We start from the raw sequence: 26782 nt of genomic DNA, 5'->3' as shown, positions 1-26782 counted from the left end.
TGATACAAAACTAAACTGAGTTACCCACTGAGTGGGGAGGAAAGGGAGTAAAAAGGCTGCCAGGTGAAACTGTAGTCTTCCTCTGAAGGAAAGGATGAAGTTTCACATCAGTAAAACTAGGCACAGAACACCTTCTTACCCATTTTTTAAGCAAGTATCCTTTTGAATCCCTCAGCCCTGGTGGTGTTTCTCACCAAGTCACACGCTGTGCCATGGGAAGGGAAGTATTTGTTAAAAAAAATTCAGCTAAAGGTGCTCTGCAATGCAAAACTCTGAGGAACACAGATGTTTCTGTAAGAGGCCTTCCCAACAATGCTGACAAACATCTGTGGGTACCACCTTATGAATTACACAGGAGTGTTCAGATTTTGTTTATAATGTTGTTTCTTTTTTTCTTTCTCCTTTTAGTCAAAATCCCTTTCTAGTGGCTGCATTTGGAGCTTGCTCTCTTACGAGGCAGTGTAACCACCAAGCCTTTCAAAAATTCGGACGTTCAATGACTGCCTCTGACATGGTTTCAGAAGTTGGAACAGCTTTTAACAAACTTTTTGAAACCTGAAGCCAAAGCAGCAGAGAAGAAGAAAATGAAGAACAATGACTGCAAGAATAATTACATTTACTGTAGAATTTACATAAGTAATGCACCCTTTCAAGTGCTGTAGCAGCATTGGTATGCTAGGTAGATTTTTTTTTTTTATTTTTAAGAATAGAAAAATATGATTACTGTAGATATTTTTTAAGAGTTTGGAATACGAAAATGTTTTGGCTGAAATAAGCTGTAGTTGCAGATCTGTTATAATATAATAAAACTAAACTGAAAGTATTCCTCTGTTCTTTTTGATAGTTATTGAGCAATAACTAAAGTGTGAACAGCAAAAAAAAAAAATAAAATGCACTTGATACTTAGATAAAATTCTTCCACCAGCTCAACAGAATTTCTTGGATTGCACCAAGGTTGTCATGTTTTCTTTCTTAGACTCTCTGTCTAGAATTAGCTATTGCACTTCGTTTTTTGCCATGCTAGTATAATAAGAAGCAAAAAGTAAGCCTCTTTGGAAAGGGAATGCATGAGAGTTGCTGTAGATTTTGAATGTAATTAGTTGCCTTTTCCCATTCCCGGTCCCAGAGGCAGCGTTTACTACAACAATACACCCCTTCCTGCAACATCTTGGGTTTTTTAGAAGAGATTTCCCCCATCACAGAGTAAGGATATACAGTAGGTATCTTAACATTGAACAGTAATTAAGCTTACCTGGAAAAAAAAAATTTCTATTCCTTTCGCTGGTCTCGACTCATCTAGAACTTGCTCTGATGAACTTAGCGAAATTATCATTTGCAGAGATACTAGGCAGGGTAAGGAACTTAGTGCTACCGAACTGAACTGGTCAAACTCTCTGATACTGGAAGAGTGAGGTGCTTTTAAAACTCACATTGCTCAAAGTCAGAGCTCTAAGATCAGTGTACAGATATAGAGGTGGCTGTTTAGTAACCAGCAGGAACATGAATCAAAGGAACAAAAAGCAGACAGCAGCACCTATCTGTAGGCTCTTTGTGCTGTGCAGGCAGCCGTACGCTGCAAGTCAAAGGCAGGAACAGAAAAATGGTGGTTGATGTTTGCACTGTGAGTGCAGCACCGGGGTTTAGGGGCTTTTTGTTCTGTCCTTATCCAGACAGACAGGACTTGTACTGTTAGGGCCATACCTATCTATCTGGGTTGTTGGCAGAGCAGACGAGTGTTGGATATCAAGGGGAAGTTGTGTGTGATTTTGCACAGTATCACTTCCTAAATTTTTGAAATTCAGTCAAAAAATTTAGTCGAAGCTTGTAGGGATTGAACCAATATCAAGAGAAGGGCAAGTTCATGCAAAGTACATTCACAAAACTTCCCATAAAGGCTGGAAGTGGGTACTGCCCTTAAACTTACAATCTAGCTCCAAGTGTATATACTCATTAAAGTGCAGGAATAAGCATATAACGTGTCTAGTTATTGCAACAGATGTTATATATTCATTGCAGCCACTCTTTTCCAGTGATCTAGCTCTAGATTGGAGTATGGTGTTGTGCATACTCGTCAGATTGCATTCTTGTACGTTGCAATAGCTGCCCACAAAAAACAGCTGGAATCAGAAAGGCTGCTCAGAGTTGTTCCTTTCTGCCCTTATAATAGTCAATATTTCTGGATGCACTGTGACTACTACCTCACCCCGATGCATTTTTGTTTTTTCTTTTTAAGCCAGTTACCTATTTTTAAAATAGGTTTTTAAATGTTTGCTCATTTTGATCTATGAGGGTTCATAGACTTTTTAGATTAGAGCAACATCTACTCGTAACAGATGGGTTTTGGTGTTCAATTTAAGCAGTTGTGTAAACTGTCCACATGTTTGGGGAACCTAAGCTACTGTTGTTTTTCCCCCTAAAACTATTGGAGATGCCTGACTCCTTTGAAACAAAATCAGAAAGTTAAAACTGATTTTAAAACAGCTACTGGTTTTCCTTTAAAATGAGCTTTTTTTTTTTTAATTATTATTTAGAACATCAGTGGTATTATAATCTAAATGGCATTTGTAGGCGAAGTCAATCAATTAACAGAGCTCAGTACAGATTTCAACCTGCCGTGTTGGTTTTAAATCTACACAGACGTTGTAACTCTGTTATTCACTAATGTATACAAATTGTTACAATTTTTAAACATTCTGGAAATGTAGCAGTTTCTTTTGGTAGGAAATAAAGATAATAGCAAATTAATTGTGTGTACATTGTTTGGTGTGTTCCAAAGCTGAGCTGACTGTTCACTAGAGCCATACAGCCACTAGCAAATTTAAAATACCAACAAATAAGCATCTGCCCAAATGCTAATGAAGACCCTGCCCATGTTCTCTAGAAGTACCCATAACCAGAAAAGGGACCAGAAATACGGCTGCACGTTTTATTCTGTATTTAACAATATAAAAATATGCCTTTATCCTTTTGAACAGATTACTTGCATAAACTGTATTTTCAAATTAAATTCCTCGTATATTGAACCCATGATCTTATTTCTTATCTTTTGATAAACTGATATACAGAAAGTATGCCAGTAGGTAAGTACAAGCCCCATGTAAACTTGGCCTCTAGAGCACAGGTCATATCATGTTTAAGGCGAGCCTTGCTCCATCTACCTACAGCCACGCCATCCAGGGGATATTTTTTATTTTTTTTTAAACACAAACATGGCAAAAGAAGAAAGGTATGCTCATCTGACCTGTTGTGGTGTTACGGTGTGCTTGCCTACGCAGGTATTATCCTACAATATACAACAGCTATTTTTAAATTTTTTTTTTAATACTGACAATACAGATCCTGAAATTTATGCAGGTTACTTACCTGTTCAGTTACTGATCCTCTGCAAAGTAATAACTAAACAAACTAATTTTATCTTCCCAGTTTTGATGGAGAGATCTGGAGCGTGCTGTACTCCTAGTCCTAGGGAAACCTCCATGTATGCTGTGCAAAAGCAAACTGGAAAGATACCAGGCCTTACAGGTAACGAATTGGATACTGTCATATTACGGTTAAAGATTTCTCAAGACCAAACCAGCAACACTAATAAGGAAATACTTCAGGGCTAGAAGCATCACATCCTTCTGTGCCTGAGGAAAACCAGAATTGTTCAAAGCAGTGGGTGTAAAACTAAGTGTTTTCACCCTGAGAGACAGGCCTCAGTCTTCACTACGCTTTAATTCTCAGTGCCAGCTCAGCGGAACGGCACGAGTGCAGCTGATGCAGCAGCTGGGGCTGGGGCATTTCCTGCATTGGAATATACCAAGGCCTGCGTCAGACAACACGGCTGCTTCTGTGCTGCCGTGTATTTTGGATGTTCCCACCACCTGTGCCATGTGCACACCTGCTGCGAGTCCTGTATTTATTTACCCAGTAGTAGTATCAACAGTTGTGCTCAGATTGTTTTGTATCTTCCTTAGCCATTCTGTTCCAAAGATTTTATTTGGGAAGTATTAGTATTTACAACTGTTGCCAAAGCAGATGAAATAAAAACAAGTCCAAGGATGAAGGATCAGCTTTTTTTCTCGGTCTGCGGCTCTGCTTGCCCTCCTTCCACAGCTTCCCAGGTTGAAACAGCAGCTCTGTCCTGTAAGAAAAGGCAAGTGGGTCAATCCCAGCAGTCTGGATCACACAGGTGTAGTACACGTGTAGGTGTTTGGAGGCACAGGTTTTTAACCAAGCTTCATATGGCAAAGCTCTTAATGAAGTCAGGTGAAAGAGGTGGGGATGCTATCTCACAGGAACACCATGTTACTAACGCTCAGAAGTTGAAAAGCAAACCCAGACAATTCCTTCCAGTTAAGGGGGGAAAAAAAAAACACAACAGGAATGTCACCTCTTCAGTGTGGGATGCTGCAGCAGTGTGTAGAGTCACTCTCATGTGAGTAACTTCTGTTAAACTCAGGCAATCACATTTTCATGTTTAAATGGCTCGTGTACATGGACAATAGCCCTTATGGCCAATACACCTAATACGTTATGCCTAATGTACCCGATCTCCTTCTGAATTTTAGGATAGTAGCCTGTTGCTGTAAGTATCTGTAATGCAATACTATCATATATTGAATATTACAGTCAAGGAGCATTTCTGACTGTTACAATCTAGCTGTTGACTGCAGTTGTTGAAAATAAAACAAAAGTTCATCTGAACATTGAAACATGACGATGTTACATGAGCTCTGATTCCTGACAGAGGCTGGAATAGAATGTAGGATTTTCTTTGCGTGGAAGTGAAAACTAGTTTTGATGCGCAAATGCTCAATTACTACGTTTCACTTGGCAGCACAGACAGCTTGCATTTCAAGCACACTACAGTGACGCGAAAAGACCGGCGGATATTTCAATCCGTTTCTTGCAAGTTCTGTAACTTCAGACAAACAGAACGTCATCTGCATTGAGCAGTATGAGAGCAGAAACTAGTGTACAATCACAAACTTACAAGCTCAAAGAGAAATGACCCTTCCTACAAAGCTGATTTTTGAGGGAATTAAGTTACTGGCATTCTTTAAGTTGCTACTCGCACCCTAGAGCGGCCAACCCCTCCCTGCCCAGCCCTAAAGCAGGGGTTCCTCATGTGCCCTGGGTGGAGATGAGGCTTCTCTGCTTCATCTGTTCTGCTGCTTTTCCTCCTGCACATGGACTTGAGAAGTTGCTGGCTGACTTTGGCCACGTGTGACAGAGGGAGAGCATGTTAACAGATGCAATACTGCAGGTGTCATTGTGGGGCTCATAAAAATGTTTCATGGGAATTGGGCTGGGTAGAAAGAGAAATTCAAATTACTTCCTCAAGCACTTATTAGGCAAGCAGGACCCAGCTGCTACGCGCTGTGTCACCATGGCTTTTTTGGCAATAGGCAACCCAGGGTGGCCAAACAACCCAGCCAAGGAGACTTGTGCTGAGCACGAGGGTGGCAAGAGCCCTGCTTTGGGCAGAGCCATGTCTTGTTGCATGGGTGCTCCAGTGAGCCTGTGTGAGGAACAGCAGAGCTGCATCGCTTGGTTTGCAGAGCTCTTCTGGGATTTGCAAAGGCAAGATCTGGGCAACCTTCACAGCACCTTCCACAGGATCAGCAAAAAAAGCAGGAGTTCAGCTTTGGACGTGTGCTCTGTGCACTCATAGGTGCATGCGTGCTTCGTCTCCAAGAGCAAACTATTCTGGGGCAAGCAGGAGACAGGTTATGCTGAGCTTCAGGTAATTAAAAAAAAAAAAATTGAAATTAATGGAACGGGCTGAATCCTGGCTAAGGCCAATTTCTAGGACATTATTAAACATCCATAAATCCCTTTAAAAACAAGCCAAAACAAATCTTCAAAAGGATGGGGATGGGAGTGGGGCTGTGACTATGTTGCCAAATAGATCAAAAGGGAGTCGTCTTCTCCAAGACTTTGTCTCAGTACAGTTGTTTGGATTTGCAAACTTTCTTGACAGATAAGCAGAGCAAGGATTTAGCTATGTACAAACAAGTTAAGGAAGCAGATGTTCCAGCTTCCCACAGTTTTCCTTTGCTTTCACAGCTGTAGCTCACCACCACTGCACTTTGGCCCTCACCCCAGTTCGTATCAGCACGCTTGCTTTCAGCTGAGATCACGAGACAGCTGACCACACTTCGTGTTTGGGTTTAATAGGTGTGATAGCAAATGACAGCTCTCATGTTCAGCAATTGAAGAGGATGTACGCTGTCACTCCCTAGTGTCACTGTGCTTTATATCCTCCCATTGGGCAAATGATGCAAGGAGACTGTACAAGGCTCAATTCCCAAGCGAGGGGAAAAAATGAGTAGTGTGAACTGGAGGGAGGGAGAAAGACGCTGGAGAGAAAGTGGAGGATTATTCTGCATGTAAAGAGCAACACTGACCCAACACCAAGGCCTGGAGCAGAGGTGAGAAGGGCAGTGGAGCAAGAGGAACTGGAAGCAGCAGCACCTGTTAAAGCAGTAGCATAGCACCTTGAAACCAGGAGGAGAGAGTGAGCCAGTGAAGGGATTTCTCTTGAGCAGCAGACACCATGGGGGTAGTGAAAAAAGAAAGAATAGTGGCATTAGGTACAGGCTAAAAGTAGAAAGCAGGATGGAGAGAGGAGTGGTACAGGAATCAGACAAACTACTTATGGTTCAGGAACAGTTGGGAACGGAGCTGCTGAAGACGGAAGAGGCTTTCTCGTGAGGACTTAACCATTTTTCGTGGGGGAATGTGGGGAGGGTAGAGGAAAGGCATTATTTTTATGTCATCTCAGTTTACTTTCCAGTTCCTCTGCAATCATTTTAAACATTGCACGTTACTCACACCTGTTCTTCTGTATTGAACTTGGGCAACTTAGGGATTTCTGTATATTATGGGATTTTCAGTGGCTAAATAACACACCCATAGTAGCTGCAGAAGTAGGTACAGCTTGCATGGAAACACGAGGTTGAAGGGGAGCAGAAGAGAAGACTAGCAGTACAACCAGGCAAGGGCTTAACTTCTATCTCGTGTTACTGCAGTCATACAGGGAGCAGGGCACAGCACCGAAAGCTGCCGAAGGGGCACGAAAGGCAAAAATAAACAATCTTAAAAAATGAGTAACAGTCTCAAAGACAGTCACTGTCTTCTACCTTTATGTGAATTCCAAAGGCAGCAAGGTCTGCACGCAGACTGTCACAAGCCTCCAGGAGGGGTTTTCTCTCCCGCATTAACTGCTGCCTCTTTTCCTTCTGTTCTTGTTTCGGTCCGTTGGCTCCCGTGGCACCCTCCATTGGCACAGTGTCTGCTGCTTCCGGCAGAGCCAGCGCGTAATGACGGACCTTCGCGCGGAACCTTACAAGCTCTTCAATGACGTTAGAGAGCACAGCAGAGTTGTCTCCTCCCAGACCCACCTAAAAATCAAACAGGTTGCTTTACAAACATCTGAGAACAATTCAACAATCAACTCCAACTCAGTAGCATACACTGAGGCCTCGTCATCTCTCTTGGTTGTGCATCTTCCATGTGCAGGTATGACTGAAACGTCACAACCTCACCAGTTCTGGACATAAAGTTACAGTGGAGTTGTAACAGGGAAGTAGTTCAGCATATTCCTATACAGGAAAGTGTCTGTCTTGGAGTGGAGGGTTCTCACGTGAGCATAACATGCTGCATAACCCAGCTGTGGAACTCAATGCCACAGGAAACCTCCAAGATGCCAGAAAAGTGTATAAATTAAAAGAGAGATTAGACAAATTAATGAAAGAAAGGCCTGGCAACAGCCATCCCACACAGCAAGGGAAGCCACCAGCTCAGGCAGTCCCTAGGCTGTAAACATCTGCAGAGCTAGAAGACACATCAGCCCCTTACTCTGCCTTGGAGCTCCAGACCCTCTTCAGGGAACGCAAACCAGGAAAAGGAAACGCAAACCAGGAGAAGTATTTTGGCTTTAAGTTTCTAGACTGCCCTTTCTACTTGCATCTACAGAAAACCTCCCCAAATCCACAGAACTTTCATCTGAGCCACCTTATCCAAAGTTTTGGCCACCCAAAGAGACCTGACCGAGCAGCAGCCGTTGCACACAGCGGGTGTTTTCTGGCTGCTGCCAGGCCCCCTCCTTCCTTCATCCAGCTCCAAGCTTCCTCAGCCTCTGGCTTGGCAGAATTCTCACTGCCAACACCATGGGAAAGGCCCTGCTCCTTCCCGCTCCAACAGCTGCCAGGGACAGCAGCTCAGGTGCTAGCAGAAGAGGAAGGCCACTCCTCGGCGCTGGCAGAGAAACCATCCCTGTTTCTCATTAGGGGCTGACTCCTAAGGGGGAGGAAGAGGACAGACCTCCAAGAAACAAGAAGCTGCCATGGCGGTATGTTATTGCCGAGACACAAGAGGGGGAGTGGACAGCGGAGCAGTGAGATGCAAAGCACACCAAGGCCGGGGGGCAAAGCCACCGGCAGCAACGCTTGACTGGGAGCAGAACAGCAGCTGCGTAATGAAAGCCAGAGGGGACCGTATTTAGTCACCAAACAGCAGGATGGACATGAAAGGGAGCACTTGCGGAGGTCACCGACTGAAGCAAACAAACAAAGAGGAGGAGAAGGAGGTGAGGGAGGGAGAAGCTGTTGGAGGGCTGAAGCGTGAGATGCTCAGTGCTCTCCACAATCATAAAAGGCAGCAAATTCAAGACATGTAAACATACTACAGAAGTTTATAAGACTGAAGAAGGTAATAAATGCAAGTGTTAGAAATGCTCCATTGTAACCTGGGGTATGGAAAAGAGCAGGATAAATGCTTAAGTACAGAAGGGAAAGGAGAGGCTAGCAAGAGGAGCAAGAAATGTCTACAGACACCACTGCCAAAGTTCAAGCCAGGCATGTACTCATGACACAAAGGCAAGATCCTCTACAAGGAGGGGCAGCTTTAGGACATTATCCAATCCGATTTCCACATAAAACACTGCATAGCCTCCCAGGGCTGATCTCACAATCTCTTCTCCTGCAGAACCAACCAATCCAAAGGGCTTGTGAGAAGTTTTAGATGGAAGTTTGGCCCTTGGCTACCCCTCAGATGATCAATCAGCCGTTTGCCCCAGCTGTACCCACGATACAGCACTTATCAGCAGAGTGAAAGCCCTCACCTTTGCTCCTCAGCTCTAAATGGGCACAATGGTTTCCACCCACCAGCCAGACTCCTCAGCAGTAAGCGGTAAGGCTGCCTAGGAGAGAAACACTTCCCTAGACTTCTGTCTGGTCAGCAAAGTCTTCTAGAAGTTTCAGATGGATTCGTACTACCTGCCTGTGGCTGTCCGGGCTCCTTCTCTTGCCGATGCAGAGAGAGACAGGCACTCTTATTTTATACCATCGCCAGACTAAGATGAACTGTCCCTTAGCGGTGCCGCACTCTCCACCAACTACTGCAGAGGCACAGGCAGCTACGTTAGGCTGTAAGGCTAATTAGCAGAGATGAATCCCACCCTAAGAGCAAGACAGACCCACAGACTACACGCAAACATCCCAACGAAGAGGGCCCAAACGCCACTCCCCGTAGGCTCTACGCTGAACCATCAGCCCAGCCGCAGCCAGGCCAGCTAGCCCACGTGTCGAGAGCAGTAGTGGTCAGGGACTGCTCCAGGTAAACTGCATGCCCAGAGCCACCTGGCTAAGGGGCAAGAAAGGTGGAAGGCTGAGCTTTTGTGGCTGGTCTCAAGGTCAGAGAACAACCCCTGCACTACTTTATTTACTAGCTTGTGGCAGCCCACAGACCTTTCTGATGAAGATTTTGATTGATTCGTTTACTGGACGAAGAAAACAAAAGAACAGAGGGATAGAGAAGAGTCTGAGGCATTGCTCCTTCCTTCCTGCCTACCTTGCACCAACATCTTCTGCTGACCCCGCTGCCCCAGAGAAACTAGCACAGCATGCAAAAAAGAAGAGCATTCAGACACTTGTTTCAGCAAAAATAAAGATGCAGCAGACGCTTGCATACGGACAGCCCAGAATCTGGAGGAATGACTTTGCCATCCGACTTACAGACAAATAGAAGTGCTTAGTACGCCACTAAAAATTAACGTGACAAACCATGGGTTATGAGGAGTAACACGCAGACAAATCACATCCAACTGCTGTTTTTAAAGAAATTTTGTGGAAAAATCCAGAGGCAAAGTAAATAAATGCATTTATTGCTATACTGCCTGACTTGCAAAGGATGAATAAGGTTATTTACGTTTTATTATCCTCTTCTCCTCCTTCCCAGAGGAAATTTTTGCAGAACAGTTTCTCTAAAGAAAGTTTTCAACTTCTTGGTATTCAGCTCTAGATTTGAGCAGGAGAAGGGCACAGAACAGCCCACTAGTCTCCAACGCCTTGTGTCATTTTAAACACTCCCTTTCCATACATTAGGATATCACCTCCATATTTATAATTCTCCTTCCTGTGCAGTACTTTGCTTTGAGCTTTTCTCTCCTTTTTTTCCCCTCCCCTCCCCGCCCCATTCCTATCTTTCCAAGGATAGAGGGTATGTGAGGTATTTCCAATGATGGAACCCCCCCCCGTTGCCCTCCCCTCCCTGCACCCTACCGAGTCTCAAGGCAGAGCAGCCCCTTTCCCCGCACCCCAGCTTTCTGCAGAGGGACCCCAGCTCCCGCTGCACAGAGAGATCACAACCACAAATACTCATACAGCTATCCACGTCAGCCTGGGTGCAACCGCCAGAAAGAAGAGGAAGAGCCAGGGAAAAGCCAGACACATAACAGGACCAAATCAAAAGGCCTCCAGTGCTAACTTTTTCTCATTTCATTCCTCAAACTTTCATTTCCACAGCACAATTGCTGCAGAAGTCACCCGGGAATATCTCTGAGAAGAAAAAAAGCCCACACTTTGCTTTCTCCTGTTCTACCTGCTCACACGCTCTCCTAAGACACCACGGCAGAAACTGCAAGCAGTGCAGAAAGGTTTACTAAAACCATAAATAACTGTGTTACATCTGACACTTCTGGAAAGCATTCTATAAAACATAACACTGGCACTGTTACCATATACTAGTACACATAGAAGAGATGTTTCGTACCTGTCTTTCTCCAAAGGACATCCCAAGGGCATTAAAAAAGCCTTCTATATAGGAGATAATGCTTCCATACACAACAGAGCTTCTAGGAGATCCAGCATCCTGTTTAAAAAACACTCAAAAGAGATTGTCCAGTCAATACATATTACAGAACTCAGCATCTCTCTGCAGCCTAGTCCACAAGGGAAAACTATTACTAATTATATAGATCTGCCTCCACCAGTAACACCTGCCCAGACAGGAACTTTTACAGAGATATAAAAGCACTTCACAACACAAAGGGAAAAGATTTACGTAAACGGGGGAGGGGAAGAGCTTATTACCAGGATGCGCAGCGAGGAGAAGAGACATGTGAAGCTGCCATTCGTTACATGTGCGCAGTAAATTAAACCCAAAAATAGCATTTCTGGGCATGGAAGGGCTGTGTTTATGAAAACAAAAGAACAAAATCCCAGCTTCATGGGCACCTATAAAATAAATGATTAAAAAAACCCAAACCCTTTTTTTGAGTGTCTTATTGATTTAAACAACATGAAGACTGCTTTGAGATAGCTCATGGTGTTTTGTCATGCCCCAGTAGCACCAACAGCCACCAGTGGCAGTGATAGAATAGCATTTTTAAGTACACATGTATTTCTTTCTTTTCTCTATGTTTATTTCACAAAACAAACTAAATTAAAATCAAGATTAAATGATGGACTGAGAAGCAATTTAAGGTACTAACCCTTGCCTAAAAAAATTTAAAAAAGTGATGACATACACAACCAAATTAGCAGCTGATACTGGATTTTATCTGACATCTCCATTAGGGCCTGAGATAAGCCATAACCTAAAATTTGCAAAAGATCAGAACTGGAAGGAGCTGAAGCGGACCGCTGAGGGAAAGAAACAGGAACGTGCCAAGTAAGGCAAGAGTGTTGAGAAGGTTAAAGACAGGAATGAATAGTAATGCTTACATGAATTAATTCGCAGTTCTTAAGGAGAAAAGCTACACGCACAGTCAGTCAGAGGTAACGCTCAGAGAGCTGGACTGCACCCAGAAAAGCCACCTCCACCACCGCAACCAGAAATCTGAAGTCAGCTGCCGCACAAATACCCCACCCAATTCTCAACAAAACAGTTGACAGAAGGAATTCAGGGGAAACAAGCAACAACTGGGAAAACGAGGCCACTTGTACTGAAGAGCAGTAATGCTGTTGGAGATCCCTGCTGCAAACTAGTTTGGGTCAAGGATTCACTCAGAGAATCATGTGTAAAGATAAGGCTAAGGGCAGAATTTAAAGCCAGCATCAGAACAGGACCAGGAGGCAGCAGGATTTCTAAACCAACGGGCTAATTCTCTCCTAAAATCAGTTATTACTATACACTCAGCATTTCTTTTACAGCACAAACATGGTGGACGTGAGGACACTGGCAATGAAGGAGCACAGCAACAAGGCTGAGCTGCTCGCCTTGAGCGTGAAAGGGAGCTGTTGGTAAAAGGAGACCCAGAAGTCCTTCAGCCTGTGTCTACTGCTCAGGTCTTGTCCTTACCAGACGCCTCCTTTGTGTTAGCATCGGGAGATCTTAGCAGGGTCTCAATTTGCCAAAAGCCATCTGAAGACAGGCTTGTTCAGGCATGCTGAGGCCACAGCTATAGCTTGCCAACAGCAGAAGCCACTTGGTCCCCAAAGCTGAACTCACCACCACGACCCTGTGCACCTGGGACTGCCTGCCAAACCCCTGCAGCAGCCACCACCCCCCACTTCCCAACTGAGGTGGATTTCTGTGCATGGGTATTAAGCAAAGAAGCAGGGTAAGGACATAAAAGCAGCACTAAAATCAGCAGCATGCCACAATGGCTCCAGGCCTTTCAAAATCCTCAGGTATAAATAATATGGGGCAGCGGGAAAGAAACATCCTTGGGACACAACAAAGCACAGAACAATAGCTGCACGCGATTCCTGCGATACGGTCAGGACAAATGGGCACCGTTAAGGTCAACAATTTGTGAAGCTTTGTTTCTGCTGGGTTCTTATGTGAACAATAAACTAATCTGTCTGCATTAAGCAGTAGGACAGTGGACAGCTGTCATTTTCTGATCTCTGTATCCTAACGGGTTACCTTAGTAACAGCCTTAAGCTGTCTGTTGCCATGGTGAATGAGGTCCATAATTGCTGCAACAGCCCTGGAGGTGTCAAAGTCATCTGCAAACGCAGCCTTCACGGTTACTTTTGTGTTGGCTAGCCTTCAAGAAGAAAAGGTAACTTTTAAGATAAGACAAACAAGATGCCAGCAGTACGCTGAATTCATCAGCTATTCAGCCAGAGGGAGTCATCCAAAGGACAATGTCATTTCCTTCCTATCTGTCCTCTGATGGGCAGTGCCACACTGATCAGGGAGAACACATCTTTCAGTTGCAAAGGGAAAAACTTGATGCATCTCAAAATCCAAAGCGCTACATCCATTCAATAAATAGATGGTTAATCAAAGGAACCAACAACAGCAAAGGAAGGTTTGCCTTACTCATTTAAGAACATACTGAAAATGAGGTTGATATTAAGCACATTAACAATTTTTTTTTTTTTTTCCCTGCAGCCCGTTTTTTATGCTAATGGCATATTTCTCTTCCAAAGCCACATCACGTGTGTTGCTCCAGTGCCTGTCAAGAGAGCTGCCTTGGGGCCGGCCAGGAGTCCTGTTGGCAGGATCTGGCTGGGACGCAGGCACTGCTTTCTCAATTCCCAGGCAAACTCAATCCCAGCCCTGGGACTCCACTCAGCTTGGCCCGGATGGAAAGGTCTGGCGGGACCGTTTGTGTAACGGCACCAAAGCCAGCAGTCAAGCGGCACTCACCGCCGCAGGACCAGTGCCACCCGCCGCAGCCACTGTGAGCGGGAGGATGAGTTCAGCAACGGGAATAAATGGCCAGCTGCAAACAGCTGCTGGCAGCGCGATTTTGTACATAGCCAGGCGAACTGGACCTCGACAGTGCTGACCCAAGGATGCCATTTCACGACAAAGCTCAGGGAGCAGCGTTACCTGGGGAACCTCAAGCTATCCTAGCGCCTCTGGGGCTTTCCTTAACCCTGCTGTGCATGTGTCCAAGTGGTTTTGCCTGCCTCCCTCAGATGTCAGACTACTGCTGCCCTAACCCATTCCTTTCAACACTCTTCCCTGCAGGTCTCCCCTTCTTTGTTGAAGATCTACCACTTTCCTAATTAAGAGCTCTGTTTCACACAGTTGTTCTTACACTGAGTGATACACAAGTTTTGCTCTCCCACACTTTCTCCGCTGACAATCCGTTTCAACTTCCCTGCCTGCCTCACATCTCCCAGCCTTCTCTCTCACCAACAGGTCTCTGGCAGTCTCCTGCTGAAGGACTCCCTTTTGCCAAATACCACAACTAGTTAATTCAACTCCCCCTTCCCCGTAACATGTTCCAGTGCCCCTTGCAAGCCTTAGCTGGTGCAGCCTTAAGCTCTCTGACAGCGAGGTGCCTGCACCACAAGGAAGCTGCCTCTCCCTGCTACAGCAAAGGACGTTTCTTTCCCCTCCAACCCTACATCCCAGAGCTGCCCACACATACATCATTTCAGGGCAATCAACACCCCTCCTGCCCCAACTCCAGAGCACTGCGCTCGTCTTGGCAGCTTTGCACCCAAACACACCATCTCTCTCTCCTGGAAGATGATCTGGTTTTCCTAAGGGACTCCAAAGAAGATTCTCCTCCTCATTGTCAGGGTCACAGCAACAATAGTTTCATAAAATCATAGTATCATGGAATGGTTTAGATTGAAAGGGACCTCAGAGATCATCTAGTTCCAAACCCCCTGCCATGGGCAGGGAAACCCTCCACTACACCAGGTTGTTCAAAGCCTCATCCAACCTGGCCTTGTACACTTCCAGAGATGAGGCATCGACAACTTCTCTGGGCAACCTGTTTCAGTACCTCACCTCCCGCAGAGGGAAGAATTTCTTCCTTATACCTAATCTAAATCTCTCCTCTTTCAGTTTAAATCCATTGCCCCTTGTCCTATCACTATACACCCTTGTCAAAAGTCCCTCTCCAGCTTTCCTGTAGGCCCCTTTAGGTACTGGAAGGCTGCTAGAAGGTCTCCCCAGATCCTTCTCTCCTCCAGTCTGAACAACTCCAACGCTCTCAGCCTGTCTTCACAGGAGAGGTGCTCCAGCCTTCAGAACATCTTCATGGCCCTCCTCTGGACCCACTCCAACAGCTCCATGTCTTTCTTATGTTGGGAACCTCAGAGCTGAGCGCACTACTGGAGATGGAGTCGCATAAGAGCAGAGTAGAGGGGCAGAATCACCTCCCTCGACCTGCTGGCCACGCTGCTTTGGATGTGGCCCAGGATACGGTTGACTTTCTGGGCTGCCAGCGCACATTGCCAGCTCATGTTGAGCTTCTCATCCACCAGCACTCCCAAGTCCTTTTCCTCAGGGCTGCTCTCAATCCATTCTCCACCCAGCCTGTACTTGTGCTTGGGATTGCCTGACCCACATGCAGGACCTTGCACTTGGCCTTGTTGAACTTCTTTCTTTCTTCTTTCCCTGTGATATCTCTGTCCTGGCCAGTTTCTTAGTAAGCCCTTCTCTCCTCTGCTGCATGCCACAGCACCAGCCAGCTTAATTACAAGCTCACATGCCCAAGGCATGTTACTTTCCAGTCGTTCCCTTTCTTCTCAGTCACTATTACACAGTTCTACTCATGAACCAAATAGCCTCACAACTTTAGTCGTAGCTTGCCTTCATCACTCAAGAGTGGCGAAGATGCAAGCATTGGGAGAGGAACACTAAATAAGTAACAAAGATTTTAAAAATACAGTGAACAAAGTGTAGCAAACTATGAGGAAAAGCAGCTGGCTAAACAAGAAAAAAAACCCACACCTGCCCTTGGTGAGGGCTGGCAGGAAAGACCGCTTCTCAGTCTTTTTGTCCTGCTTCTTAAACAGAACTCAGCATATACTACAGTGGTCTGTCCTCTAAGCCTGTCAGCAAATTATTGCTCACATAATCACAATCTTTCAGATGCAGGAGATGCACTTACCTTTCCCACAGTATGTCTTCTCTAACAGGGTCGCATACCAGCTGTCCTTTTATATAAGCACTTGCATCTCCAATAAATGAGGAGACTGCCTGAAGAAGGTGCTTCGCATCATCCATGCTCTCGTCACTAAATTCTACAGCTAAGAAAAAAAAAAAAGAAAAAATTATTTGGGCGTTACGATAGAAAGGATGTTGTCTGTCATACATAGGAACAATATCTGAGATGAAGTCATTCCAGGAAAAGTCTGTTATTATTTGTAACAGCAAACTTTTCTTACAATTAATTGCATATTTAATTAAAAACTCTGTTCTTCACGTGCACTAGGTGAATTAAATCAATACAAAAGACAATCATTACATATGACAAAGTATAACCTACTGGAAAGGTATCAGGCCGATTCAAACAGCGTCTGGAAGCTGACTGAAGCAATAGCTATTTGACTTTTTTTTTTTTTTCATTACTGAATCTCTCTGTGAAGTTATTACTCCAAAGCATTTGGACTGGATATATTTATAAGTGTCCTACCCAGATTTAAGTTGGCAAGACATACCTTGGAACTTGCCCCTAATTTTGTTCCTATTCTAATTTAGGTAGACACAAGCTGTCTTTGGAGACTTCCAAAGATGCCTAATCTTCACCACTGACTCTGGGGAATACAGGCACTTAAAGGGCTGTTTCACCAGCATCTAAAATCCAGACGGATCCAAAATTTTGCAGTCTAAATTCTGCTCTAGATATACAATTCCCTCACAACATCAAATCTAAACTGGCCACATCAATTTTTGAAGGCAACCATTAGAGAAAACACAAATTTTTTAAACTTGTAAGGGCATGTCTGGGATGGGATTCATCACACTCAGCTTACACACTTACATCTAAGCCTCTCTGTAGTCACTAGAAAGAAAAACAAAACTTTAAGGTAAATGATTCATCACATCTAAGCAGAGCTCTGCTTTATGATGAGAACTGTTTTATCCTAACTCTACAGTGCTTCTCTTCTCAGGCTAAAGACAACATTAGCCCCCCACACTAACACAGCATCCGTGCACACGGACACCCGCACTGCATCCAGTGGGACTCCAGCTTCGGCAGGCAATTGCGCTTCGGCAACTACCAGCGCTCGTCTGTGCTGGCTTAGGGTCAAGGAGGATCCTCTCACCTTGCCTATACCTTCAGAAGCGCAGGACTGGTCCCCTGGCACTTGTACTGCAAGCTGCCATCAGCAAGAGGCAATTCTTTTATTTGTACAGTAACATGCAATTTTCTGTAGAAGAGCACTTGGACCCCACACAAGACAGCTCACCTGACTTTAGGTGATAAGGTGGGTAAGGAATTGGCTGGAAGGTCACACTTAAAGAGTTGTGGCCAGTGGCTCAATGTCCAAATGGAGGCCAGTGACCAGTGGTGTTCCTCAGGGGTCAGTACTGGAGTCGGTGCTATTTAACTACTTTGCTGGTGACCTGGACAGTGGGATCGAGTGCACCCTCAGCAAGTTTGCTGACGACACCAAGCTGTGTGGTGTTGTGGGCACGCTGAAGGGAAGGGATGCCATCCAGAAGGATCTTGACAGGCTGGAGAAGCGGGCCTGTGAGAACCTCATGAAGTTCAAGACGGCCAAGTGCAAGGCCCTGCACATGGGTCGGGGCAATCCCAAGCACAAGTACAGGCTGGGCGGAGAATGGATTGAGAACAGCACTGAGGAAAAGGACTTGGGAGTGCTGGTGGATGAGAAGCTCAACATGAGCCGGCAATGTGCACTGGCAGCCCAGAAAGCCAACTGTATCCTGAGGGTGGTGAGGCACTGGAACAGATTGCCCAGAGAAGCTGTGGATGCCCCATCCCTGGAAGTGTTCAAGGCCAGGTTGGATGAGGCTTTGAGCAACCTGGTCCAGGGGAAGGTGTACCTGCCCGTGGCAGGGGGTTGGAACTAGATGATCTTTAAAGTCCTTTCCAACCCAACCCATTCTATGATTCTATGACTTTAGTGGAAGTTGTGTCCACCAAGGACAGGCCTAAGTTTAAATGCATTCCTTCCCACAATATCACACCAGAGTCGATTACTTGTATCAAAGAACCACAAATAGCCAGTGCGATATTGCTTCACCATTTCATGCCTGACCTCTGCACTAAGGTACACCCAAACTACAGCTTGCAGAGCATTCCTAATCTCATCAACACTGACCATCACCTGTAGTTTCCACAGGAATCTCACCTCTGGTCCTGCACACGTTACAGCTGACTGCTTTGTGCAATTGCCCAGTGCTGCATAGACACAAACTCTTTAGAGCAGACAGACTGAGCAAGGGGATAGATCTAAGAGGACAGAAGCAGCCAGATGTGAGACCTGATCTCGGTGCCAGTAGCTTAAACCCCAAAGAAGCCTAACTGTTTAAACAGACTTTCTGTAGGATTTACCCCAGTATAACTAAGGTGTAAGTCTGGACCGCATTTGTCAGATTTTTCACTTGTGTGTAAATAAAAATCTGCATTACAGCCTCATTAACACTGGTTTTAAAATTAAGCTTTACTCAGCTTTTAAAAAGACCGACGTACAGACTTTTGGAAAACAGTGAGATATTGAAAGAGATCATTTATATCCACTAAGGTTACTCAACTGATTACCCTGGTTACAGGAACTCTGTGAGGAATACTTGATGAGAGTTTATCCCAACGAAGCCTGCTTTGATTAAAGCCATTCCTCTTCCCCGATTCATGCACTCTCCTAAACCAGTGCCTGCAGGCACTGCGAACCCACAGCGCGGCACAGGCAAGCCCAGCTCTACAAATCTTCACCATACTCCCTACATCTTCCCTCCTTTGCCACCGAGGGCATCACCAGTACATCATCAAATTACAAAAACATATGTTTATTAGCGCCAACAAGTGATTAAAGACCAGAGGGTCCAAAATGTTACAGTTCACTCAGGTTCACAAAACCACTGGAGCAGTTCTGGTGACCAGGAGAGCATCTGGGGGACAGAACCCCCCCTGCCTGCAGCAGGCTCGCAGCCCCTCCACCTAACTGCAAAAGCAAAGCCACTGCTGGTAAGATGAAAGAGGAAAAGCACTGCCTCACAATGGAGTCCCACAGGGCTTTGGAAACAGCACCTCTCCTTTTAAGGTGCACCCAGAAGCAGCCTGACAGGCACTGCTTGTGGCACCAAGGAAAGACCTTTTGCCCAACAGTCCCAGGTGGGCCAAAGGGTGGTGATTCAAACCAAGAAGAGGACAGAGGCATCAGCCAAAGCAGAAGATCTGGATCAGCACTGCTGCCCACAGAACTCAGCTTAACCCCAAGTTCTGCTCCACCAGCCTGAGTAGGCAGAGAGGGTGACGGAGCAGAGGGACCCCAGCAGAGACATGCCGTGGAAGGGTGATGTCCTGCGTCAAAGCCTTTTCCCTCTGACTTTTCTCCTCTTCCCTACGGGCAAGGCATCCAGGCTTTATCATCCCTGCAACGACAACCATCATGGGAGGAGGCCTCCACTCCCACGAAACACAGGCACCACCCTGCACGTGCCCCTCCAGCTCTTGCCCCTCCATGGTTGGGGCAGTTTGGAGTCATGTTTGTCCCCAGGTGCCTGTCAGCACACAGGCAGGCAGGGGGTAGCCCAGACCACAAAAAAGGCCCATCCCAAGCTCCAGATCAGCCTAAACCACAGCACCAAGCACAAGCCATTCCTAGCTGTCAGGTGTTGCCCTCATCCGCAGGCCTACAAAGATCTTTTATAGGCTTGATCCAAGAAGCACAGTAACATCACTCAATCCCCAAAACTGGGTTTTAACAAGTAGGAAAGGCTCTCCTTCACAAGCAGGGATGGCAGGAATCATCGCCAACAGGTTTAGACTAGGGAAATCTTTTTAAGAACAAAGAGAAGGTGCTTGGGATCTCACTTCTAATAAAAATACTTAGGAAGCAGACAACAAGATGAGGAGCGCAGTAAACTAATATTTCATAAAATCATAGAATGGTTAGGGTTGAAAGGGACCTCAAAGATCATCTAGTTCCAACTAGATCCTGCCATGGGCAGGGAAACCCTCCACTACACCAGGTTGCCCAAAGCCTCATCCAACCTGGCCTTGAAGACTTCCAGGGATGGGGCAGCCACAACTTCTCTGGGCAACCTGTTCCACTGCCTCACCATCTTCAGAGGGAAGAATTTCTTCCTTAGATCTAATCTAAATCTACCCTCTTTCAGTTTAAAGCCATTGCCCCTTGTCCTATCACTACATGCCCTTGGAAAAAGTCCCTCTCCAGCTTTCCTGCAGGCCCCCTTTAAGTACTGGAAGGCTGCAATAAGATCACCCCTGAGCCTTCTCTCCTCCAGGCTGAACAGCCCCAACTTTCTCAGCCTGTCTTCATAGCAGAGGTGCTCCAGCCCTTGGAGCTTTAGACAAAAGTGAGCTGACAGCAGGGACACAAACTGACAGGCTGTACAGTAAATATCTGGCTCAGCAGAGACTGACTCTGGCTCTTTATCTGACAGAGAATAACTGCACCCTACCTCATAGGGCAGAGGTGGCAAACACAGCAGACCTTCGAGCAATCCTTATGTGCCAAGTGGCTTGCTGGCACCACACTCTGACATAACACCACCATATCCTTTCATCAAAGTCACCCACATCAGCACAGCTAACCCTGTTTTTATCACAGGAAGGTATTCGACCTAGCGGTAAGGCAGAAAAAGGGTCACGTCCTTCTCGCAGAGGTTCAAATGCAGCCAGCTGCATGGAGAAGGCATGCAGGTAGCCCTCCGCTGCAGGGCTCCAGTGCCATTCCTTGCCTCGAGGCAAGCTTACAAATCGCCAGTCATTCAGCTTTAGTTTATAGGACAAACATATATGTGACAGTGTTGTAGATGTCAGCCTTTTTTTCTTCTTCCTTTGTTTTAAATACACATTTGTTCAAGACTCCCGGGTGCCCCCAGCTGCAGCCAGGGAGCCATTTCTGTGTGCACAATGTATTTTCACCTGCTGAAATAACACAGCAGGTGTTCCCCTGTGCTCTACCATTCCCCTACCATGCCAAGGATGGCCAACGGCAGTGGTTACGGAACTACCATCTGTCTTCGGCAGGCCCCAAGAAACTGGTAAAAACACCATCCACATGAAAACCTCTTCCAGTTCAAAGCAGCATTTGCCTGCTGGAAACACCACAGTGTAGACAGGGAACCTGACAAAACCTTCCACACCTCTCCCCACCAGCAGTGTTGGCCAGGCTAAGACGATCACTGGGTTATCATGCACTAGTGTAAGTGAGCCGCGCTGCGCTGCAGAACTGCTTGAACACTCAGTAACTCCATGGGACAAAAACGATAAAACAGCAGGGAGACAGAAGGTTATTACCAAGCCCTTGTCATACCCTACGGGAATATAAGGCAAAGATCTACCTAGACACGTCTGCAAAAACAGCCAATGGTGACTGAAACACAAGTGACTGCAAAAGATGCAAATGAGAGATGGACGTAATTCATTAATTGCAAGTGCAATTAATCGCAAGTCACAATTAACTGCAGCTCAGGAAGGTATTTCGACGAATGGTTAAGTACTGTCCTCGGTAAAGATGCTTTTCCAAATGAGAGCCAAAGAGCAGCCCTGCAGAGCACGGTCAACCTTCCCACCTACGGGACGGAAACTGCAAGGTGCCGCAAGGAGAGCCCGCTCCACCACCACACCACTGTGTCCCCAGCTTGGGAAGCGTGCATGGAAAGCCATGTGTATCTCAACAAATAAGGGTTTGGGGTTTTTTCCTTACCTGAGCTGTATCTGCTGCGCAAACAAAACATCCTGAATTGATCCGACGAAAATTTCTTCAGGAAATCCTAAACTCCGCCCACAAAAAGACAGCTTTAGCATTACATCAAACAATTTCTTCAGTTCATCCATCTCCTTACACTAGTTTCACAGCGTATTCCAGGCAAACTAACATCACAAATAAACCAATCTTTGTAGTTTAAGATAGGCATAAAGCTTTAAACTATAATACTGGTTTAAAGTATAAACTAAATAAAATCTAATTCCATAGATGATGAGATGGGCATGTATATATATATACACAAGACCTAAATATACACACAATGCTAAATATAAGACAGTGAAAAGTACTTTGTAATTATGATCAAACATAGACTGTATAAAGACTTTTGCAAAAAAACAAACTGAAATCACCAGACTAAGACTGAGATACAATCTTGCAGGAAAGGACAGCTCCTGAGCTTTGCAAACTTTATGAAAAAAGAAAGATTTCTTGAAAAAGAAAGTAAGTGTACTTTTTCTGCAGGACTAGAGTATGAAGGAAAACAGGGAGTGAACAAAAATAACTTTTTAATATTGGTAGAATTTAGCTGTGTTAATTGTGAAACCTCATTAATTTCACCCTAATATTTTTCTAGCTTTACAAATAATTTACTATAGTAAATAGTAAATTATTAGTATTACTACTAGTGTAATTAGTTTATACTAATAATATAAAGAATTATTTAAATGCTTGGAAGGTACACTGATGAAACATTCAGTCACTTCCAACTCTGCTCTCAGCAAAGCTGGACACTGTGGCAAACTGACTATGAATATTGCATTCCTGCTTTTTTTTTTTTTAATTTGCAAATCGGTGATGGTAAGTTTGTACCACACCAAAGTGCCACTGAAATAGAAAATCATAAGGAGAAGTCAATACAGGTGAGAAAATATGGAAAGTGTCATTTGCTTAAAGATGCATATTTCAAAATTCAGCTTCTGCTACCAGACTAAAACAGCCTGAACGCTGAAGGTAGCAAAGCACCAGCTATGCGCATATCTGAGGCAGTCAGGGCAAGCTAAATCAAGAAATAGACAGTGATACTGTTTGTTTTGGTAGGTGGCTTTGTTTTGTTTTGTTTTTCTTAAATAAACTCTACATAACTGAGCATACCCAATGCACCTAGAAGCTTTACAGTAATACATAGAGGTATGACAACATGATTAAAGCACAGAAATAAATTCAAATTTGGGAAAGGATCATCCGAACTGGAAAAAACAATTCTGCATTTCTTTCAAAATGTAGCACAGGGAAAGTATCACTGCTCTTTCAAAGCAGGGTGCTCAGCCATGCGTTATTGCAGAGTGCTTGATTTTGGAGCCAGAATTAATAGCTATTTCAAAGGGGAAAAAAAACCAAACAAACAACAAATCAGAGAAGGGTGTCCCAGACAGGCCTCCCCTCTTTCAGAGCAGGCATAAAAACTTCCATGTAGGGCTTAACTTTCAAGACCACAGTAGGCTGTACAGCAAGCAGTTTTTTGGGTTTTTTTTCAGTTTCACTGGACTGAAAATAGCTTCCAGGGAAGGATTAATATTTGTTAGCCACATGTAATGGCAGAAATTAAAAGCAGAAGAGAGTGAAGAAAGATGAGCCTGAAGTTCTTGTTTTGCAAGACAAAGGAGTCCCACCACAGACGTGGAGGGGAACATTTCTGTATGTTATTTTTAACTGCACACATTGCATTTGTGGTCATCTCTCCACCCTGTCCAGTGTTCTCTGAGACTCGGGAAATTTCTGTGAAAATTGTGAGCGACAGGTCATTTTGCTGGGGGAGATAGGGCTTAACTGTATCCAGACAACATCAGGAGAATTAAGAATAAAGCAGCTCATACTGAACTCCTTTTTAAAGGGATTTTAATTAAGTCTTCTGAGAGGGCAAAGGGGAACATATGCGCCAAAACAGCCTCTCAAGCTTTGTCTAAAGGAAGGAAATTACCCACTTCTAGCAATAGCTGTCAGCCATCACGGGAGCCACCCTATCACCAAGCATAGCTGTATTGCACACGTCCGGCAGAGAAATACTGCTCTGGGCTACACCAAAAACTTTGGGACACAGTTCCAAACTGGAACAGGACACATTCATATAGCTTGTGGGCACCAAAAGACAAAGCTCTGTGTGCATCAGCAAGGTGACCATATAAAAATAAAGGAGAATGCCAGAGACCACTGGCATAGTGCGGTTGCAGGACACCTAACAGCTTCCTGCCAAAACGCTGACGCTATGTCCCATTCCACCTAAAGCAGAACAAGCAAAAACACCCACTCTTTTCCAAGTCCCAAAAGCAGATGCACTTTGAAGAGCAGACAGACAAGAGAGAACTCATCACTACAGAACAGAATCGTTTAGGTTGGAAAAGACCTTTGAGATTGTCGAGTTCCTACTATAAACCTGTAATGCTGAAGTCTGGTGCTGGGCACAAACGCTGCTCCTACAAACGCTCTCAGCTCTAGTAAGATCCACGTTATAAGCAAATCCTGAGTCCAAGTGGGTTTCCTACATCCAGATTCGCACTAACAGGTACACCAGCACGAGAGAAACACTCAATTTCAAGTCTTTCACTGCAGCAGAAGCACGTGCTCCAGCGTTTGCACAAAAGATGGCTGTGATTAACATTTACATATTACAAACATACATTGCTTCAATTCACAGAAATAGATTACCTTAATTGTTACATAGTTTTTTAATGACTTGGACATTTTTTCTTGACTTCCTTTCACATGCAAATGCCCTAGAACAACAACAAAAAATTAATTAATCAGGATAAACAAGCATGTTTCTGAATGAGGAGTAAATGAGAAAGACTGCACTGAGACACTGGAAACACTAGAGGCAGCATATGCTGTGATTGATATGCGACAACCATTTCAATGTAACATACAACATATTTTTCAGTAGCTTTGCCTACAGTCCTGCAAAGCTCTCCTTCCTCAACTTTGGCTGGCTGAATTTTAAAACATAGTAAATAAATTTATTTTTTTAAAAAACAAAACAAACCAAACATCAACAATAAATCACCACCATCATGAGCAGAGACATTAAGGAAAAGAAAAACAAAAAGTCTCCCTGCTCAGAATTGATAATAAACTGATAAAAACAAGCAAGCAAATACTTTTTAATCTTCACAGAAAAGTACTTTACCAGTTACTCCTGACTTTCCAAAAATATTTTAAGACCTTTAAGATCTTCTAGTGATCTCACATTACAAAATTCTTCAAAGGCAAACAATTCTCTGTACTTATTACTTGCTGGTGGCTGTTACACTTTTTTTTTATTCCAAAAGTTTATTGTACTGGTTCAAAACACCCTACCTGTAAAAAGATTTTTTTTTTTGCATATTCCCTGTTTCTCCAGACTTTGGGAGACGGAGAAAAAGAAGGGGGAGTAAGGGATGTAGCTATGATGCCTAATTTGAATTATCTTATTTTAAAATGCAATCTCTGAGCACTGCTAGTTTTAATAGCCACATGGACCGTCAGTTTGCAGGGCTGTGGTACAGGAAAAAGGCAGTAACCATCTCCATTGTATTTAGGAGAGTACGTAGAGCTCGGCTTCAGGACTGAAAGCTCTGTCGAAGCACGACAGGAGATTGGCAACTTCAGGCCGTACACTCCTGGGCCTCATCTGCGCGAGCCACAGCACCACTGCTGATGGAAAACATCAATTATTCACAGTGCCAGAGAGATGCCAAACACATAGCCAGGAAACCACTACTCAGCATCACTTCAGAAGGTTGTTAAAAGCCTTAATTGGCTTCTCCTAATAAAGGAGCAATGCTGTAAGTTACCGAGCATCCACAACCAACAAGCAATTTTCAGGCACTTCGTGATCTGCGGAAGCCAGCACTTAGTCATACTTGGAGGCAGATTTTTAAGCATGAACTTTTCTTACTCTCTAATATCGCATCAGTGCTCTGCTTTCCTTCAGATTTAGCAGCGCCAGCATTACCAATGCCTCAGAGTGCTCTGCGAGGACAACACACAATTATGCTTCTGCTTTTACAGGAGGTGGCAGAGGTGGCATTTCTTGCTCAGCAGACCAATTTTGAATTTTGTGCTACTCTCTGCACAGCGCTGCTTTTGCAGCCTTGCCTGGAACCCCCTCTCTTGCACAAGCAGACAAAATCCCCGTTATGCTCATCTGGATACAAAAGCAACACGCTCAGGTCTGGTAAAGGGGCATAAAAAGCAGCTGGTTTCACGTCTTAGCTAGTTCTGACAATGACTGAAAGCAGTGGGGATTCTCCATGAGAAGGCTACCTCCCATGCTACTCTGACCACATGGAAATTTAAGTTTGCACAACACACTCTATCAAGGGTAGGAAAGAATCCAGAGATCTACAGGTCCAGAACCAGCTACTGCAGAAATCTATGATCCACCCAAAGTCTCATTTTCATTGTTTTTGTCCTGCCTGCGAGCAGGTGAGGTCATATTGACCGCTGCCTGGTTAAACTCAGGGCCCTCAATAAGAACATTCAGGCTGTCAGAGGCACTGGACACCTGCAGCTCTTGTGATTCAAGTAAAACCCACAGACAAACTTCTCCTGGGACAAGGTGAAGAGCCTGGGTACGATTACTATTTTTTTTCTTTTGCAAAGGTGCCTAAATATTGACTGACTTAACTTTAGGCAGCCAAGTTTAAAACAGTTTATGTTTTCCTAATAAGGTACAGGTAACATCTGAATTTTAAATAATACTCCTCTTCAAGAGTTTCAGCACTTAGAAGGATTTCATTAAAGAATCACAAAATTCAAGGATTTTCATAACTTTGGCTTGGCGCTCTTCCCAGAGTACAAGTAGTCTAAAAATAAAGTCCTTATAAGAAGATTTATCCCTGGTGCAGGGATTTTCTTCCTCTAATGGGGATTGCTCCTCCACTTCTGAGCCTGTTAAAATTCCGAAG

At 44.6% G+C, this 26782-nt stretch overlaps 2 protein-coding genes across 2 annotated transcripts in view; one reads left to right on the top strand and one right to left on the bottom strand.

The window, feature by feature from the left end:
• Nucleotides 1–813, top strand: part of NAXD (NAD(P)HX dehydratase) — a 53431-nt gene extending 52618 nt beyond the window's left edge. The window contains exon 11 of the mRNA XM_086610823.1: nt 409–813. Within this exon, the coding sequence (XP_086466949.1) occupies nt 409–559 (151 nt within the window). The 3' untranslated portion in view covers nt 560–813. The remainder of the gene's footprint in view (nt 1–408) is intronic.
• Nucleotides 814–3969: 3156 nt separating this feature from the next.
• The window catches only part of CARS2 (cysteinyl-tRNA synthetase 2, mitochondrial), a 39959-nt gene continuing 17146 nt past the window's right edge, over nt 3970–26782 (bottom strand). The window contains exons 9-15 of the mRNA XM_086619944.1: nt 24543–24610; nt 21837–21903; nt 16082–16220; nt 13141–13264; nt 11041–11139; nt 7131–7391; nt 3970–4126 (exon numbers count right to left, since the gene is read on the bottom strand). Of these exons, the coding sequence (XP_086476070.1) occupies nt 4052–4126; nt 7131–7391; nt 11041–11139; nt 13141–13264; nt 16082–16220; nt 21837–21903; nt 24543–24610 (833 nt within the window). The 3' untranslated portion in view covers nt 3970–4051. The remainder of the gene's footprint in view (nt 4127–7130; nt 7392–11040; nt 11140–13140; nt 13265–16081; nt 16221–21836; nt 21904–24542; nt 24611–26782) is intronic.

Source organism: Tauraco erythrolophus, chromosome 1 (assembly GCF_009769465.1).
Source record: "Tauraco erythrolophus isolate bTauEry1 chromosome 1, bTauEry1.pri, whole genome shotgun sequence".
Classification (NCBI taxonomy): domain Eukaryota; kingdom Metazoa; phylum Chordata; class Aves; order Musophagiformes; family Musophagidae; genus Tauraco; species Tauraco erythrolophus.
The sequence above is the reverse complement of the archived record's forward strand: the minus strand, read 5'-3'. Positions and strand labels throughout refer to the sequence as shown.